The sequence below is a fragment of the Dioscorea cayenensis genome, chromosome 11, assembly GCF_009730915.1.
Source record: "Dioscorea cayenensis subsp. rotundata cultivar TDr96_F1 chromosome 11, TDr96_F1_v2_PseudoChromosome.rev07_lg8_w22 25.fasta, whole genome shotgun sequence".
Classification (NCBI taxonomy): Eukaryota; Viridiplantae; Streptophyta; class Magnoliopsida; order Dioscoreales; family Dioscoreaceae; genus Dioscorea; species Dioscorea cayenensis.
This window is the reverse complement of record NC_052481.1, coordinates 15,064,185-15,084,417: the sequence shown is the minus strand read 5'-3', so window position 1 is coordinate 15,084,417 and position 20,233 is coordinate 15,064,185. Positions and strand designations below refer to the sequence as shown.

The 20,233-nt window shown below is 43.0% G+C and overlaps 1 protein-coding gene and 2 non-coding genes across 3 annotated transcripts; 2 read left to right on the top strand and 1 right to left on the bottom strand.

Annotated features, from left to right (window-relative positions):
• Positions 1 to 11,785: 11,785 nt before the first annotated feature.
• LOC120271633 lies at positions 11,786 to 13,384 on the bottom strand. Its single transcript, XM_039278307.1, has 4 exons — positions 13,233 to 13,384; positions 12,764 to 12,842; positions 12,275 to 12,670; positions 11,786 to 12,220 (listed from the first exon to the last, which is right to left on the bottom strand). The coding sequence occupies exons 1-4, from the start codon at positions 13,382 to 13,384 to the stop codon at positions 11,786 to 11,788; spliced, it is 1,062 nt and encodes a 353-aa protein (XP_039134241.1).
• On the top strand, positions 12,897 to 13,003 carry LOC120272860. Its single transcript, XR_005540394.1, has one exon. It is a non-coding gene; the product is annotated as a small nucleolar RNA R71 (small nucleolar RNA).
• Positions 13,385 to 13,729: 345 nt separating the features above from the next.
• On the top strand, positions 13,730 to 13,801 carry TRNAD-GUC. The gene has a single exon. It is a non-coding gene; the product is annotated as a tRNA-Asp (tRNA).
• The last annotated feature ends 6,432 nt before the right edge of the window (positions 13,802 to 20,233 follow it).

Here is a 20,233-nt window from a genome sequence, read left to right as displayed (position 1 = left end):
TTCACAACCCATTGGAACATAATTCCCAACCATTGCCCGGGTACCTCATCAGTTAAGAGACATAATGGTTGGTCTTGCAATTAAAACAATAGTCCTAGGGGGAATAATGTCTGGGTGCCCCATTTTCTATTGATTGCCTCTCCTATCATTTTATTGCATCTCTCTCTTGTTTTCTTTATTTTTTTTTTGTATTGATATTGTTCACACCACTATTGATTCATCTTCACCATAGTTAAATAGAAATTCTTGTGTTTCTGATTACTATTCCCTATGGATATGACTACGCACTCACTGGGGTACTTTTATTACTTCAACAACCCATGCACTTGTGATACACATGCAAAGGGTGTGTCATATTTTTCCCGCCATTGCCCGAAATAGGCATTTTGGAAACACTATATACTTTACCATTTTAGCTATTCATCACTTGTTCTATTTCACACTTTCTTATTCTTCTGTTGTTCAAATTTGTTTACTATTCTTTAGTTGCAGCTCTAGGTTATGACTTGAGGAAACCCTTTAATAAGTAATAAGCATTTGTGCGATAAGAATGCGAAGTGTTCTTTCCTTATGATGAGCGTTACTTTTATCGGGTTTTAACACTAATATGTGTGTATTTATGTTACTTTCATGCATATAGGGTTGTGAAGCCGAATCATAGAGAAAGAAGCCAATGTTGATCGTGAGTGCACTATTTGGAAGAAATCTTGAGAAGGTTTTAACGCGAAGACATAAGTTGGGTACAAGATGCTAGAATGTGTGCCGAACTCCTTGTATTCAATCTAGCACAATGATTTGGAGGAGCACAAAGACAGTCACATTCTAGGTATTCCGGCTTGTGCATGTGTAACAAGATCTCCACCAACGCTGCTATTCATTGAAGAAGCGAAGCTATCTATGATGTAAACGTGTGCGCGTTTACGTTACCTCGATGAAAGCATGGCTTCGGGAGTGTTTCGGACCAGTACTATAGAAACTTTGTTGTGAAATACTGTAGAAGATACTGTTCACAGCAGTGCGTTAATTCCAAAGAAACCACAGGGCGTGGGTATTTCGTACTGTAGCACACTGTAGCAAAACACTATAGCAGATACTGTTCACAACCGTTCGTTAATTCCATAAGCCCTTGTGGAATATCCATAGGGGCATGTGGATTCCCGATTCCAGTCCTTTAAAGGCCGATTTCAGCATTCTTTTCTCCATTTTTTCCCGAACTTGAGAGAGTGATGTGGCTAGGGTTTTGAGATGTATTGGCTAGGGATTGGGAGAGGTTCTACGGCTCTGACATCACACTCCGTTTTGAAGAAGGTTAGTGGGAGAGCTTTCGTCGGCACCTATCCGGCGCGGTGTATCCTAGGCCTTACAGAGGGACCTTTGGATGAGTAGAGGACTCTGCACAAGATCATCGTCATGACTGTCGAGTGGGTTTTCTATGGATTTATTGCTTTTGCATTCGATTTCATTGATTGTAATTAGCTCCATGGAGAGCTAAACCCCTTAGTTGGTACTTGGATTGTGAACCCTAGGATGTATTGGTTTATTGAAACTTGTTATTAGCTTTCACTAATTGATGTTTTTATTGAGTTCCAATTTTGAATGCATTGATTGTATGAATGCTCCTTTAGAGTGACACTAGGGTTGAGCATTCTTGTTGGTAACCCTTGTGAGTGAGTGACACACCACGAGAGTTAGACAAAAGTAGATTGGAGAGGGTTGAGAGGGTGAGTCAAGAGGTAGCGGAGTGTCCCCTTTCCCCTCTGGTGTGACTTATTCTACCTCCAATTCCTCGAGTTCTTTGCGGTCAAAGTAGAGTGAATGGGCTAAGGGATGACCTTCCGGTGGGGCTTAGGTGTGAGTTCAATGGAGTGAAGTGTCGAAGTGATTTTAGTATCTAGGGGTTAATTGTGGTTAGGGACCTTCCGCCTTGACCAAAGGGTTAGGCCTACATATAGGAAGAGGATTTATCACTTGGAATCCCTCAAACTCATTACAAATCTATACGAGTGTGAGGTTGAGAGATTGTTTAATTTCTCCTTCGGGGTATGTATAGGGTTAGGCATGGTTGACCTTAGATTTGGGACCATGTATTAAAGGATCTCCATGACACATTAATTCATTTGTTAGGAAGCATAATAGAGGGTTTTTGCACTTGAAACGATTGTCCTAGGCGGATCAATATCCGAGTACCCCATTTATATCGATTGCCTTACCTCTCTTTTACTTGTGCTCTCTCTCTTGTTTCTTTTACTTTTGTTTGCATTACATCTTGTCACACAAATCATTATTCATATTTCACTTAGTTAAGAAAAATTTAACTGTTTTTACTCCCTACTCCCTGTGGATATGATACCCACTCACCTGGGATTTTATTACTTCGACAAACCTGTGCACTTGCGGGACATACGCAAGGGGTGTTGTCAAGTTTTTGGCGCCATTACCGGGGAATAGGCATTTAGAAACACTTTGCACTTTGCTATTTTAACTCTTTATCATTCAATCTATTTCATACTTTCTTATTCTTCCATCATTCTCATTTATTTTCTTTTGTCATATCTTACTTTTTCTTGCAAGGAGTTTAAATGATGATTGATCCGCTTATTGCTCTGTATTCTCGAGTTGAAGCTCTGAATGAAAAAGTTGATAGAATTATTGGTTCACAACAACAGAGCATTCCTTGTTGCAACACATATCATCTAATTGAAAAGGGCTACCCAACCTTTTTGTGGAATAGTGATGGACAATATTGGGAAGCAACTCAAGAGGAATGTCAAAAGGATGAGATAATTGGAGACGATGCACTTCAACTGCAAAAAGTATTAGCTAATTTTATTGAAGCAACCGATGTCCATGTCCAAAATATTGAGACCACACTAAGATGTCATGGAACCTCCTTTAAAAACTTGAGCATCAATTATGACGGATACTTGACACAATCTCCAAGGAACAACATATATTTGAGCAAGCAATTCAAGTTCCTTATAGAAATGACGTGGTAGTGAACAACAATGAAGAGGTTGGGCGAATTGAATACATTGGTGCAGAGAATGAAAAGGAAGAAGCTGAATACCATTTTGAGATTTTGGACTGTGTGAATGAAGATTATGCTTTTGAGCGAGAAAATTTTCAAGGGGATTTAGGACAAGGTCCCCTTGCGTATATCCCGCAAGTGCACGGGTTTGTCGAAGTAATAATCCTGGATGAGCGGGTATCGAATCCACAGGGAGTAGGGAATAAAAAACACTTAATCGGCTTCTTAGTTATGTGAAAGATCAGTAGTAATAAGTGTGACAATGATTCAATTCTCAAAAGTAAAAACAACAAGTAATAGAGCACGATTAAAGGAGGAGGTAAGGTAATCGATAAAGATGGGGTACTCGGATAACGCTCTGCCTTGGACAATTGTTTCAAGTGTAAGAACTCTCTATTATGCTTCCTAATCAATGCAATGGTGAGTCGTGGAAATCCTTAAATACATAGTCCCAAATCTAAGGTCAACTATGCCTAACTCTATACATATCCCGGAGTAGAGATGAGATAACCTCTCAACCTCGCACTCGAATAGAGTTGCAATGAGCTCTAGGGATTCCAAGTGATAAATCTCTCCCTAATTATAGACCTAACCCTTTGCTCCAGGTGGAAGGTCCCTAACCACGATTAAGCCCTAGATACTAAGATCACCTCAACGCTTCACTCCGTTTGACGCGCAACTAGGCCCCAGCGGAGGGTCATCCCTTAGACTATTCACTCTATTATGGCCGCAAAGAACTCGAGTAACGAAGATAGAATCTATCACACCGGAGGAGAAAGGGGATGCTCCTGTACCTCTCGACTCACCCTCTCGACCCTCTCCAACCTAGCCTTGTCTAACGCTCGTGGTGTGTCACTCACTCACAAGGTTACCAACAAGAACTCTCAACCCTAGTGTCACTCTAGGGGAAATGTTCATACAATCAAGCATTCAATGAAACCAATACATCCTAGGGTTCACAAATACCCAAGTACCTACTAGGGGTTTAGCTCTCCAAGGAGCTAAGCACAATCAAAGAAATAGAATGTAAAAGTAATGAATCCATAGAGAAACTCCCTCGATAGTCATGTCGATGGTCTTGTGGAAAGTCCTCTACTCGTCGTCCAAGGATTCCCTCATCCGGTATAGGATACGCCTCGACGGAAGCTCCCCTACCAACCTTCTTCCTAAGGAATGACGATGTCGGAGCCATAGAACCTCTCCAAAACCCTAGCCGATGCCTCTTAAAACCCTAGCCGAAACCCTCTCTCAAGTTGAAGAAAAGATGGAGAAAAGAATGCTAAAATCGGGGCTGAATCGGCTTTTAATAGAGCTGGAATCGGGCGGCCACACGGGCCTGTGGATTTTACACACGCCCATGTGGAATTTCCACACGGGCGTGTATAATTTCCACACGCCCATGTGGATTCTCTGAATTCATGTTTTCTCGGCCGGCTATGAACTGGGCTGCTAGAGTGCATTAGCTACATTGTTCCACTACAGTACCTAGCCTAAAATACTTCCCGAGTCTATACTTTCATCGAGGTGACGCAAACGGGAACACATTCAAGTCGTGGATCGTTTTGCTTCTTCAATGATGGACAAGTTGATGGAAATCTTGTTCTATGTGCATAAGTCGGAGTGCTTGAGTGTGACTGCCTTTGTGCCCCTCCAAATGGTTGTGTTCACTCAAATACGAGGAGGTTGGCACACACTCTAGCATCTCACACCGGACCTATGTCTTCGCGTTTGAACCTTAGCAAGATTTCCTCCAAAATCGGTGCATTGTAATCCACATTGGCTTCTTTCCTTCATAATTGGTTTCACAACCCTACCTGCATAAAAGTAATATAAAAACACATATATTAGTGTAAAAACCCGAGAAAAGTAATGCTTAACATAAGGAAATGATGCTTCGCATTCATATCGCACAAGCACTTATCAAACTCCCCCACACTTATGCTTTTGCTTGTCCTCAAGCAAAAATTAAAATGTTATGTGCATCAATGAAGAAAATATTGAAAGTGCTTGGCCTTAGGTTCACCGAAGCATACAAAGAGAGCATTCTACAAGAAAGGGAAATATCAACATGAAATACGAAAAATCAATGCTCTAGCTAAAAACTTGAATCAAAAAGGACAACAAACCCGAAATCGTGTACGTGTGTGAACTCACTCAAAACAACCCAGGGTATACTACTCAAAATTCTAAGTATAAGGGACTTATTTATTTACAAAAGTGACAACAATTTCAAAGATGGTAGTAGCTTCACACATCCTCTAAGGTAGCCCTTTCCAAAGCGGCCGCTAATGTGGCTTTCACACTTTCGATGTGGTAGCTCTTTCTACCCGAGTGCTAGCTTTCACTCATCCTATGAGATAGCTCTTTCTCTCATTAGGGCATAACTAGTATCCGACTTGTGAGAGTAGCTTCATACTTTATAGGTGGTAGCTCTTTCCACCCAACAAATACAAATAAACAATAAAACTATTTTGTTCGTTCTTTTAATTTTCAAATTTTTTTTTTAGCAAATACTTCAAAATTTGTATTCTTAAGTCTAGGAGAATTGTTAACATAGGTGGTAGCTCTTTCCACCCAACCTAACTAGTCCCTTTAACATCGAACATGAGTTTCCAATAGAGTTCAAAGAGTGAGTAGTGCACTAAGTGTAAATCGGGCAAAAATTCCTAAAAATTCAAGAAAGAACTAGAGCATGAAAACATTCAATGTTAACAATTCTCCTAGACTTAAGAATACAAACATTGCAACTAAGGTGAACCGCCATTGGCTATGTGAGCATATATCAATCAAGAACAATAGAAAAGATGTGCGCATTATGAAACTCCCCCCCACACTTAAGTTGTACATTGTCCTCAATGTACACATACAAGCTCATTCAAAATATATCATTCAAAAATAGATGTGGGAGAAGCAATCAAAACAATACTCCCCTGACTCCTAGTGTTGCGTTTGATGAAGCTAATTCATTGGGAGTAGTGTTCTAATGGGTTGTGAAGCTCATGATGAGCGATCCGCAAGTGCACGGAGTCGTCAAGTAATATCCCTCGTGCGAGCACGAGAGGGTCGTATTCCCTGGGCCCAAGAATCTACTCTTACTTCCTCTTTGCGTATTGTCTAGCCGAATGATTCGAAGAGTTTCTCTAATCTATTACTTGAAATAAAAGAACTACAAATGGAGTCTATGATAAGGTAAGGGTATAAAATCAGGGGAAAGAAATGGTCACGGATGCGGATTCCCTAGGGGCTACTAAAGTGCAAAGGATGCTAAGAATGTCATGCAATTAAAGGTTTGGACATAGAGATTTCCTAAATTAGATTAACCCGATGGTCACGGCAATTAACCCCTAATCTGGTATAAGTATTGACACAGAATTTCTTCCAATCAATTCTCATACGATTGCATTAACAAGTGGGGAAATCCCTAATTAGGGCCGGAACACAACTTGGTCTAGCCCTAATGGTGGAGGGGTACAGAATACCCGATGGTCACGGCGTATTCGTACATGAATCCCTTCCAAACTTGGTGTGTCTAGTACAAGGGCGATGGTCACGCTACCAAGTACAACCTAGCAGTTAGTTTACAGAGTTCTCATGTAAGCAACACATCAAATGCACCAAGAATGAATCACAAATACACAACAATTGCAATAGACAAAATTAAATCGTCCAAATACACAAGTTCACCCCAAGGTTCACCGGCATCCGGTGACCTTGAGGTCTACTCGTCCATGCAAACAAATACAAGCAACAAGTCCATGAAAACAACTACAAATGGCATAAGAAAACTCCCTCAAACAATAGAAGTAGGAAGACAAGCCAAGCTAGGTGGAAATGCTTCCACGGACGCCGCGATGGGGACGGCTTCTCTCGTCGTCTACAAACTCCCAAAGAAGAGATCGATGAAGATCTAGCAGAAACCGAGCTTCTCCCTTTGATTTCCCTTCTCCAAAACGTGTGATCTTGCCTCCTAAAGACTGGTGAAAATCGGCTCCAAGAACTCTCCCAAAAACTCCTCCCTTTGCCCTAGAAAAATCGGTTTAATTTATATCCCGTCAGTTCATGCGGGCATCCATGCGGGCGCATGAAGCCCGTGAAGCTCACAGCCAAATGCCCAGAAAACATGCCGGTGCTACTGAGAATTTCCAGCAAACCTCACGGGCACCCATGCGGTCGTATAGTGCCGCTACAGTGCTGGGACCCCAAAAATGCCGTTTTTTAGTGTCGAATTCATCTGATTTACATTTTTGAGCATGGTTCGACTCATTTAAGACCTGCAACACCGAAATAACCAATTTAGACATAAAACGGGCATCAATTCGTTAACATATTCACAAATGATACAAGATTAATACATATAAAATACATACATTTAGGCGTTTATCAAACATCCCCACACCTAAGCGTTTGCTTGTCCCCAAGCAAACACACATGAAAGAATAAGGGCGGAATGATAAACGACTAAATGTACGACCTCAAGCTCAAATAGTGAAGAACCCCACAGGCACAGATGAAATGAATTCAAGGAAATGAGTTGTACAATAACTAACTCAGTAGAGATAGTCATGATTCCTCTAGAGTGCTTTCCTCTTGAGTGTGTGTATGCTTCATCCCTCGCTCTCCCTATTCACACCACATTCAATGACTACCGGTGTTAAAAATGTTAAAGACACCCTCAATAGTAGGTCAAGAGTACTTCGGTCCACATCCAACACTTTAGTAACTAAGTGAATGCATGATTGAGTCCGGGAGAACAAATACTTCTTTCTTTCTTTCTTTATTTATTTATTTATTTATTTTTTCCGAGTCCGCCTAACGTAGACTGCACAAAATATCTTATAATCTTTCAGAAGGATGCACATGCTAATTAGGCACAAGAGCCGCCCAACTTACTTGATTACAATCTACATAGACGCATTCATGCTAAATTAGCAGAGGAATACTGACATAGACTCATTTTTTTTCATTTTTCAAATTATTATTATTTTTTTTTTATTTTTTTTTTTAGATAACAATTATATACATGTCTCCTGAGCACTTTCATGCAAAACTTCACTTAGGGATAAAACAAAATGAACAAAAGAACCAAAAGCTCTTAAAAGACTATTGAGGGATGAATTTACCACTCTAACACTTTAAATCAAAGTAGTGGGTTAGCTGGGGAAAACAAGGTAGAAGTACTGTGTCAAAGCTGTGAAGAAAACACTAGAAAGAAAACATGACTTCCTTATAGCACAAATAACACTACAACTCATTACTATCATTCATTCAAGCCAGGAGGTTCTTAACAATAAATCATAGCTATCACCGGTGAAGTAAGCATGCAAATAGTCCATCCCATCCCCACACCTAGAATTGTACATTGCCCTCAATGTACACTAATCAGCAGAACATGGTGTAGAATTCATAATAAATAAATAAAGCATGAAAGGGAAGGGAAAAAAGACTGCCCCATTTGGTTGATGAAGAGTGTTCAGTGAAAGCACAGTCATTGGGCAACAACGCTAGCAAAGGGGAAAAGAGCAGAGGCAACAATCCGTGAGAAGTCTCCTAAGAGGGGTGGTACTCGTCAACAGGTGCAGCTGGTGCTAAGGATGTGGTAGTCCCTGAGGTGGTGCCAGAGGATGAAGAAAACCCACGCACGAAAAAAAAGACTTCGCGCATATCCCTTGCCAACTATCTCAGTGTCTCGGTAGTCTCTTGATGTCCTTGGCGAAGGGAACGAATCTCGCCCTTAATCTCCTGAAGGCGAAGCTCAACTGAGGGTGGCGCGTCTTCTGGCTCAGAATCAGACTGTGGTGGAGAAGTGTTGATGCGCTCCCCTGTAGGTGAGTATTGAATAATAGTATATGTGTCACCGCGTTTCTCCACCATCCCCATGGAAAACATAGTAGCCATCCCCAAGGGTGAAAATTCACCAACAATGTGTAAGTCTCGGGTGTGCTCAATCAAACCCATAACTCGAATCATACGTGTGATAAATGGCCCAACAAAAATAGATCCAAGGCGTGTATAAGTACCCTGATGGACAAAAAACTCGGCAAAGAGGTGACCAAAGTAGATCGGGTAGTGCTCAATGATGCTATATATCATGAGTAAGTCAGAGCGAGTGATTACCCCAGTGCTGTCACCCCGGCCACCAATACCTCGACTCAACAGTGCATGAACATAACGATGTGCAGGATTGTGAAGACGGGATGCTTTCCTTGACTCATTTGTGCGCCGACCAGAGATAATGTTCCAGAACCGTGTGTGTGTCATGGTGGTCGGAAAGTCAGTCGGAAGACGTTGACATGCTGGTGTGTTCACGAATCCCTCATCATACAAGCCCAAGAAACAACCCAATTGTTCATCAGTAATGGCATGCATTATTCCAAAGGCTTGGGAAGGTTATCCCGGATGGTCTCGCTAATTCAATCGTGCTGAGAACCTCCAAGGTGAGCTCACGGTAGGCCGGATCACTAATTGAGAAAATTCTGTCCCAACAATCATGATTGATTAACTCCGCCACGGTCTCGGCCAAACCTAGAACTTCAAGGTCATTGCGGGCAATTGTATGGATGATACCAAAGGGCTTGGACTGTAAGAGATTATAGCGTGCCCTATGTTGTGGTAAGGCAAAGGATGGCACTCCACTTGATGCCGCATCGTGCCGTGGCCGCTTTGTTAGAACTCGCTTGATCGGCATACCTATACCACAAAAACAAGTTATCAAACCAATATTTTTATGAATACATTCATAGGAGATAACTATATCATCATGGAATTAATGAAAAATTGAAAGCACAACAATTTCTATGTGAAGAATGAAAATTTCAGACATTGCTACAGTAACCCACGAAAAAATTTTGCGAGAGTTTCTCCTAGACATCTAGCTTCCCAAAATTTACAAAATGAAGGAAAAAGTCAAAGAAACAAGCATACAGCACATCACAACAACCAAATATGTCATTCAAGCTTCAAAGATAAAGTGAGAACACAATAAAACCAAGTTTGTAGCAAAACCTAGAATTAGGGCTTGGAGGCTTGGGGTGATGAGATCCGGCGAAACGGTTGATAAAACTCCGATTAAAACCCAAGAGTGAGTTTGCAAGATGGAGGAGAGGTGATTAGAGAAGAAAAACTAAAAAATGGTGAAGAAATGAGGTAGAGTGAGGGAGAGATGAGAGGAAAACAAGAGGAGAAGAAGGAGGAGAGAGTGGAGAGAGAAAGGGGGACAAAGCCCCTTTAATGGGCAGCCCAGCCCATGCGGGTCCCATGCGGGCGCATGGTGCCCGCATGGGCTGAAAAACCAGCCTGAAAGGCTCACGGGCGCCCATGCGGGCGCATGGCGCCCGTGAGCCTCTCAGCCCACGCGCGACCAGTGAGGCCGAGAGCCTCACGGGCACCCATGAGGGCGCATGGCGCCCGTGAGGCCCACAGCCCGCACGCACAGGGTCCCCGCGAGAGGTCCCTTGCGGCCGCAAGGATGGCCACAAGGCCCCGGATAATGCGACAAGTGTCCATACAGGCCGTATACGGCCCGTATGGACCTGGAAAATTGAAAAATTGGCATGGTTCCTCTCGCAAACTAAATAAAATACGAATTACAACCTCATGGACACTGAAATAACAATGAAACACAACTAAACAATACTAATTCAAGTCCAAAGCTACACAAGCAAGCCTAAGCATGAGTTGAGCATAACAACAAAAATATGAGAACCTCACGAGCATATGCATTCAACCACAACAAAGAGACTAAGCAACTAAAAAGAAATACGAAAAATTTAAGGACGATTTAATTTAAAGACTTGGGTTGCCTCCCAAGAAGCGCTTTTGTTTAACGCCATTAGCTCGACGTACCTTTTTTTCTTACCTCAAGGTGGATCAAATGGTGGGGACTTACCTCCAAGCCCAAGAGAAGTGCTCCAAGATGGGAAAGTCATCGAGAGGCATGAAAAGACACGGAATTTACCCTTTCCCTCGAAGAATAGTCGATCGATCTCCCGTGGTGGTCATAGTGTGCACTCATCCCCACTTTCGCTTTCTTGTCCCTCTTACACCAAATTTTCCTTGTGGTTGATTTCTTCTTATTACTCGACACGGAAATGTTCCCACTTAGCCTACATGCTTTTACATGTGTGGGAAGTGGGTTGTTCTCCTTGCACTCATCGCTATCCATTCCTTCCAAGAATTCATCCAAGGGGTTAATTGCCAAGACCTCCCGCACATAATCAAGTAATAATCATATCGGCTTTCATCAAGAAAGTAGAGGGATCGCTGTGGTCCAAGGTGTGTTTCATGGCCACGGGAAGAGTGAGAATGACTTCCTTATCCCCCACTCTCAATGTCATTTTTCCCCTTTTTACATCAATGAGGGCACCGGCGGTGTTAAGAAACGGTCGCCCGAGGATCAATGGGACTTCAACATCATCATCCACATCAAGAATAATGAAATCCACAGGGATAATGAGCTTGTCTACTCTAACTAGCACATCCTCAACAACACCGCGTGGCTTCTTGATAGAATGATCTGCAAGTTGTATTGTCATCCTTGTGGGCCTCATGTCTTCTAATCCCAATTTTAAAAAACAGCTTTGTAAGGCATTACATTGATGCTAGCCCCGTAGTCCGCTAAGGCATTTTTCTTGCATGCCTTCCCCAATCACACATGGAATAATGAAACTCCCGGGATCGACCAATTTCTCGTGGAGCTTCCTCGAATCATTGCGAGCAGCTCCGTGGTAGTGCAACTGTTTCTAATTCCTCCAATTTTCTCTAATTAGTCAGCAGGTCTTTCATAAACTTTGTATACTTGGGCATCTGAGTTAATGCTTCAACAAGAGGGATATTTATGTGCAACTGCTTAAATACATTGAGGAATTTCCTGAATTGAGCCTCATCCTTATCTTGCCTCAGCCTAGCCGGATAGGGGATCACCGGCTTGTACTCGGGTATCCTTGGTGTTTGTAGTTGAATGGTTGCTTCATCTTGTTTTTCCTTTACCCCTTCAAGTTCACTCTCAGATGGCTTAGGGTCTTCCCGTGCGGCTACCCCATTATGTTTAGTGCTTGAGCCCTCCTCGGCTCGTGCTTCATCCTGCTTCCCGCTCCTGAGAGTGACGGCTTTCAAATGCTCCCTTTGATTATTTTCAGTGTTACTAGGTAAGCTACCCGGCGGTCGCTCCGAGTTTGCCCTAGAAAGTTGCCCCACCTGGTCTTCCAATGATTAAATGGAGGCTTGAACATTCCTCAAAATAGTGTTTACTTCAGCAAATTGGTTGTTGATGTTCACAAATTTTGCCTCGGTATTGATCATAAACCTTGCTAACACATCTTCAGTGGTGAACTTCTTCTCGGGCTGCTGGAGAGGTTGAGGTGGAAGTCCCTGTGGCTGCGGGGGCCGATGTTGCTGTTGTTGACCACAAGAAAAATTTGGGTGATTCCTCCACCCCGGATTATATATGTTTCCATAAGGATTCCCCGGGCCTCTGGGAGCTCCCCCAACATAATCAACTGTCTCAACTGGGGCATCTGAGGCTATTGAAATTGGGCACTGAACAGTAGCATGCCCGGCCCCATAAGTCTCGCAAGACAAAATTGCACCAGAATTTGAGCTCGTACCGAACACAAACTGATTGAATCTCTTTGTCAGGGCCTCAACCTTGGCGGCTAGCGCAGTGTTGTCATTTATCTCATAAATTCTAGCTGCCTTAGTGGGTTTTTGCCTAGTAGACCAATGACACTAATTACTTACCATGTTTTCAATCAAGATTTCAGCATCCTCAGGGGTTTTACTACTCAATGACCCCCCTGCTGCAGCATCGATGAGCTGTCTGGTTGCATAATTCAGGCCATTGCAAAGCATCTAAATCCTCATCCACGAGGAAAAGCCATGATGGGGACACTTGCGTTGGAGATCCTTGAATCTCTCATGTGGCTCAAAGAGTGTCTCGGAGTCCCCTTGTCGGAATGCAGAAATCTCTTTTATCAATCTAGCGGCTTTGCTTGGTGGGAAATACATAGCAAGAAATTTGTCCACCATTTCCTTCCATGTGGTGATCGATCCCGGAGCCAATGAAGTGAGCCATCTATATGCTGCTCTCCTTAGACAGAAAGGGAATAATCTCAATCTTATCGCATCATCGGACACTGAGTTAATCTTGAAGGTGGAACAAATTTGGAGGAAGCGAGACAAATGAGCATGTGGGTCTTCATCAGCCAACCCATCAAATTGTACGGAATTTTGGACCATCCCAATTGTGCTTGCTTTGATTTCAAAGTTATTAGCAGGCACGGTGGGAGCATGCACACTGAATTCCTCACCAGTAAACTGAGGTCTTTCATAATCAGACAAGGTGCACCTTGGTTCTGCCATGACTTACGGATCACTAATCTCAACTCGTGTTCCTTGATGTTCTGAGCTCTCAGCCACGTCTCTCAGTCTTTGATGCAAGGTTCTCTCGATTTCGTTGACAGGTTCTACAAGATTTGCTTGATTGGCGAGTGTCATAAGATGGTGCCTTGCACAGTAATGAGAGTCAATGATTAGGAAATAAGAGGATGATAGTAAAACAAAATAAAGGCAAGTAAAAGGAAAAATATGTGCAAAAATGACTAAAAAGAAGCAAATGTACAAAATTGAAGAAATAATGGCTAAATCAATCAACTCTAAGTTTTCCGAGTATTCCTTGTGGAACCCCGGCAACGGCGCCAAAAACGTGTCGTTGTAGTATAGTGGTGAGTATTCCCGCCTGTCACGCGGGTGACCCGGGTTCGTTCCCCGGCAACGGCGCCAAAAACTTGATGAGCGATCCGCAAGTGCACAGAGTCATCAAGTAATACCCCTCGTGCGAGCACGAGAGGGTCGTATTCCCTGGGCCCAAGAATCTACTCTTACTTCCTCTTTGCGCATTGTCTAGCCGAATGATTCGAAGGGTTTCTCTAATCTAGTACTTGAAATAAAAGAACTACAAATGGAGTCTATGATAAGGTAGGGGCATAAAATAAGGGGAAAGAAATGGTCACGGATGCGGATTCCCTAGGGGCTACTAAAGTGCAAAGGATGCTATGAATGCCATGCAATTGAAGGTTTGGACCTAGAGATTTCCTAAATTAGATCAACCCGATGGTCACGGCAATTAACCCCTAATCCGGTATAAGTATTGACACAGAATTTCTTGTGATCAAATCCTCATACGATTGCATTAACAAGTGGGGAAATCCATAATTATGGCCGGAACACAACTTGGTCTAGCCCTAATGGTGGAGGGGTACAGAATACCCGATGGTCACGGCGTATTCGTACATGAATCCCTTCCAAACTTTGTGTGTCTAGTACAAGGGCGATGGTCACGCTACCAAGTACAACCTAGCAGTTAGTTTACAGAGTTCTCATGTAAGCAACACATCAAATGCACCAAGAATGAATCACAAATACACAACAATTGCAATAGACAAAATTAAATCGTCCAAATACACAAGTTCACCCCAAGGTTCACCGGCATCCGGTGACCTTGAGGTCTACTCGTCCATGCGAACAAATACAAGCAACAAGTCCATGAAAACAACTACAAATGGCATAAGAAAACTCCCTCAAACAATAGAAGTAGGAAGACAAGCCAAGTTAGGTGGAAATGCTTCCACGGACGCCGCGATGGGGGTGGCTTCTCTCGTCGTCTACAAACTCCCAAAGAAGAGATCGATGAAGATCTAGCCAAAACCGAGCTTCTCCCTTTGATTTCCCTTCTCCAAACCGTGTGATCTTGCCTCCTAAAGACTGGTGAAAATCGGCTCCAAGAACTCTCCCAAAAACTCCTCCCTTTGCCCTAGAAAAATCGGTTTCATTTATATCTCGTCAGTAAATACGGGCATCCATGCGGGCGCATGGAGCCCGTGAAGCTCACAGCCAAATGTCGAGTATTGAGAATTTCCAGCAAACCTCACGGGCACCCATGCGGGCGCATGGAGCCCGTGAAACTCACAGCCAAATGCCCGCAGCAAGAACAATGACCTGCTACAATACCGCTACAGTGCTGCTACATTGCTGGGACCCCAAAAATGCCGTTTTTGGTGTCGAATTCATCCAATTTACATTTTTGAGCATCGTTTGACTCATTTAAGACCTGCAACACCGAAATAACCAATTTAGACATAAAACGGGCATCAATTCGTTAACATATTCACAAATGATACAAGATTAATACATATAAAATACATACATTTAGGCGTTTATCAGGTGTGTGTCACGCCATGTGGGTTAGACAAAACTAGATTTGAGAGGGTTAAGAGGATGAGTCGAGAGATAGCGTAGTGTCCCCTTTCCCCTTTGGTGTGATTTATCCTACCTCTAATTCCTAGAGTTCTTTGTGGTTACAATAGAGTAAAGAACTAAAGGATGAACTCCACTGGGTCATATATGCACGAGCAACAGATTGATCCATTGAAGTGACTTTAGTATCTCAGGCTAAATTGTGACTAGGGATCTTTCACCTGGACCAAAGGGTTAGATCTACACATAGGAGTAGGATTTATCACTTGGAATCTATAGAACTCCATGCAACTTTGCATAGTATGAGGTGTTGAGACTAAGCGATTTCTCCCCCGGGACATAGTGTAGAGTTAGTCACGGTTGACCTTAGGCTTGGGACCGTGTACTTTAGGATTTCTACAACTCGTTAAGCATTAGTTAGGAAGCACAATAGTAGGTCTTACACTTGAAACGTTAGTCCTAGGGGGAGCATTGTCTGAGTACCCCGCTTCTATTGATTGCACTTCCTCTTACTTACTTGGGTCTCTCGTTCTTGTTTCTTTTGTTTTTGCTTACATTACACTTTATCAAAACAATCATTATTCATTTTCTCTTGGTTAAGTAGTAAGTTTAGTATTTTTTATTCCCTACTCCCTGTGGATACGATATCCCACTCCCTTGGGATTTATTACATCGACAACCTCATGCACGGCCGTGTGGATGCACAGAACGCCAAAAGTCGCGAGTTTTGTTTAAAAGAGGATGGTTCCTCTCCCTCTTCATGACTCCTTTTCAATTGAAAACACTCTCACAGTACTTGTACTCGCTCGCCGAGTACATAGCGCCAGTTTGGTAGGATTTTATCGAAGTTTTCTGGCCGGCTCTTCATTTTCTCACCCCTCCTCATCGGTAAATCCTTTTTCATCATCTTCTTCGTCAATTCGTATTTTCTATTGATTAATCTAGTTAATAATACTTCGTTTCTTTAATTAGAACAATAATTTATGTTTAGAACGAAGTTAGAAGTATTATTAAGTTGTATTTTTGGATTGTTGATACGTGGTCGTGCGTTTCTCACGCCCCGTCGATCCACATGGGCGTGTGGAAATTCCACACGACCGTGTGGATTTCTGTAGTATTGTTTTATCAACTTGTTTGGCCAATTTCGTTTAAATTTTGCAGATCATGGCAACTAGGTCAAAGAAGCAAGCTGATAAGAGGCAACGTGAGTCATCCTCTGAGCCTGAGGGCATGCGATCTGCGATTCCCGAACATCAGGTCGGTTATGAGCGATTGTCGAGACTTCGTTTTGGACAAACTCATTTTATCGAGACTTCATTTTGCTGAGACTTCGTTCTGGACGCTACTATACTACGGGAGCTTCAGCAGGGTGATGAGTTCGCCGATGAGATCGAGGATCTAGTTTCAGAAGGCGGTTGGCGGAAGTTGCTAACTATTAGAGAGCCAGCCATCCGAGAGTTTACACTGGAGGTGCTCTCCTCGTTTGAGTTTGATAGAGCGTATGCGAGCTTCGATAGTTTGGGCACCATTCAGTTCAGAGTATTTTGGCGCCACCATAGCTGGAGCATTACGCAGTTTTCCGTACTACTTGGCCTATACGAGGAGGCATTCACAGCTACAGAGGAGTATGCACAGTTGCCTACTGATTATTCTGAAACCTTGACCCCGCAGAGAGCTTACAGAGTACTACGTGGTCAAGGTCAGTACGAACCGGGGGTGTCCAAGGCCACGTGCCTTTCCCGACCTACATACAGATATTTGCACGCCATCATGAGTAGGTCGGTGAATGGCCGTGGTGACAGTACTGGTGTTCTGAGCCATCAGGAGCTACTGTACTTGTACTGGTTGGTAGAGCGTGTACCGATCCACTTATGGCACATCCTGGCTGATTACATCAGACATCAGTGACAATATGCTAGACTGGGAGTGATCTTCTCCGGCCCTTACATTACGAGATTAGTGTTGTGCATGTGTCTCTTGGATTCGATTCTTGGGGCCGAGGAGAAGAGTGTACCCGCTCCCCTGGGTCTAGAACGATGCGGTTGATGGGCATGGTCCGACAGCAGGGTTTGGACAGGGGATTTTGCTTTAGTCCTACAGCCCCAGAGATAGCTGAGGATGAAGGTGATGAAGCCGGAGCATCTCAGCCCGCCCCCGAGCCTCAGCCAGCATCGATGGAGACCGAGGCACCTCTAGCGGCCGAGGAACCACCCCTAGTGCGTATGTTTTCACCATCTCGAGCCAATGATCGCTTTGAGAGGCTCGAGAATTTTATAGGAGTGGTCCGCGCTGAGGTTGCCGAGATAAGGGCTACGCAGGCTACTCAGTACACAGAGTTCATGGCACAGTTCGACATATTACAACAGATCCTAGAGAGAGACGTTGCCTCATCATTTGTTGATAAATGCCTAAATGTACGTATTTTATACGTATTAATCTTGTATTACTTTGTGTATATTTTAATGAATTGATGCCCGTTTAAGTGTAATTTGGTTATTTCGGTGTTGCAGATCTTAAAAGAGCCGAACGAAGCTCAAAAATGCAAATTGGATGAATTCAACACCAAAAACGGCAATTTTGTGGTTCCAACACTGTAGTGTTACTGTAGCGGGGGGTCACTATTCATGCTGCGGGTATTCGGCTGTGAGCTTCACGGGCTCCATGCGCCCGCATGGGTGCCCATGAGGTTTGCTGGAATTTCACAACCCTCGGTATTGTAGCAGAAACACTGTAGTAAGAACACTGTAGCAATCACTGTAGTTCAGTACTGTAGCACCGACGCATTTTCTTGCCGAAACGCCAGTGAGCTTCACGGGCTCCATGCGCCCGCATGGAGCCTATGTGGACCTGACGAGATATAAAAGGACACTGATTTTGTAGGGCAAAGGGGAGAGCTTTTGGAGGGGCAGTTTTCTCTTGGGCCTCTTAGGCCGCCGCCCCACTCTTCCCGCCGGCGATCTACTGCGCAAGACTTTACCAAGAGGGAGCCAAGCTTTGGAGGAGAAGATTGGAAGAAGATCCTAGGCGTCCAAGGCATCATTTGAGGGGAGATCTCTTCAAACCTTCAAGACCTTAACCATCCAAGGGGATCTAAAGCTAGAGGGAGTAGTTCTTACATCTTTTCTTGTTTATTTGTTCCTTGGACTTGTATGAGTGGTCCTCTATCATGAGGCACTAACTTATTTGTGATTTGGATATGATGAACTATAGGATTGATTGTTTGTAATTTGGATGATCATCTTTATTGATGCTTTGTTAGATGTTGTATTTCTTTTATGGAATCTTGTAGTTTGTGGTTCAAGCCTTGTGTACTTTGATGTGTTGATTTGCATAAGAACTCTGTATTTCAACTTCTAGGTTGTACTTGGTTGCGTGACCATCGCCCTTGTACTAGACGCACTTGGCTTGGAAGGGATCCATGTACAGATACACCGTGACCATCGGGTATTTTGTATCCCTCCAGCAATTAGGGTTGGACCTAGTTTGAGTACCGACCCTGATTAGAGATTTCCCTGAGTGTAATGCAATCATACGAGGATCTGGGCGGAAGCGATTCTGACCCAATACTTGTATTGGATTAGGGTTCAATTGCTGTGACCATCGGGTTGAGCTAATTAAGGATTCTCTTTTCCCAACTACCATCTCGCATTTCATCCTAAACTCATGATCTAATGACAACCTTAGGGGGATTCGTTGTCCAAATCACTCCCTTCACTGTTTGATTCTCCCTTGAGTTCGTATTGTGTGTAGTAGTACCCCGGATTTCATTGTAGTTAATTCTTTCTCTTTTTATAATTACTATTCATCTTTTAGAGTGTTAGGCTAGGAAATAAACGAAAGGGAAGTAATAGTAGCTCCTTGGGCCCAGGGAATATGACCCTCTCGTGCTCGAACGAGAGATATTACTTGACGACTCCGTGCACTTGCGGATCTCGCACCAAGTTTTTGGCGCCGTTGCCGGGGACACAAGGAATACTAGGAAAACCTTTAGTCTATTGCTCTAGTCATTTATCTTTGTTGTTGTAAATATCTATCTTTGTAAATATTTATTTTGTTTCTTTTATCTTTTCTTTGATAGCTTACTATTGTTAGTTTTATTCTTTTTATTACACAGGGCCATGGACTTCGAAGAAAAATTATTGGCGGCCAAAATGTATGCGCTTGAAAATGAGATGGAAGAATTAAGTGCCATGAGAGCACACCGAAGCGATCCGGCCATGGATTTTCAAGAAAGATTATTGGCCGCTAAAATGTATGCACTTGAAAAGCAAATGGAAGAATTGGATGCCAAGAGAGCAAGCCATAGCAATCAGTACACTGATGTTTATAATCCATATTGGGGAGGACACCCGCACTTTTCGGCACATGATCATACTCAACAATGGGAGTACCCTCACCAGGGATTGCTGCAAGAACCCTCCTTTCCAGAACCGTGGCATTATCATCCTCCAATTGTTCATACTAAGCAACTTAATGAATGGGGATTCAATACGCAAGATGTGTTTGCAAGATTCATGATGCAAACTGATGCTGAATTTAAAGCCATGGATACTGCAACTTTTAATGCCCGACCATCTTTTCAAAGTATGGTGAACAGGATTGCTGAGTCTTCTAACATATCGACCGAGTTACCACGAACTATAGATGCCCTATCTGAAAATGGTACAATGAATGAAGAGAAAAACAGTGAAATTGAGGTGGAAACCGATATTGAGGTATTGGAGGTTGAAGAAGCAAGTGATGTAGCATCAATACCTTTTGAGCAAATGGTAGAAGTTCCACCTCAATGGGAAATTGAATAAGAAAAGGGGGAGGATGGCATCATGGCTAAGGAAACATGTGAGGAAGTAGAAGAAACTCCATCGACCACATTTGAAGATGCTACTTGCCTCAACATAGATTTTTCCATCCATCCATCAATTTTAGTCAAGTGCAAAAACAAAATTATGGGAATTG

Bases quoted from the DNA above. Each gene is read 5' to 3' on its own strand.
- LOC120271633 (XM_039278307.1), bottom strand. From the start codon at position 13,384: ATGGCAGAACCAAGGTGCACCTTGTCTGATTATGAAAGACCTCAGTTT. The intron at 12,843-13,232 runs GTTGGCTGATGA...TTATGCAACCAG, and splicing joins AATTCCGTACAATTTGATGG to ACAGCTCATCGATGCTGCAG. The intron at 12,221-12,274 runs GTAAACACTATT...TTGGAAGACCAG, and splicing joins TCAACAACCAATTTGCTGAA to GTGGGGCAACTTTCTAGGGC.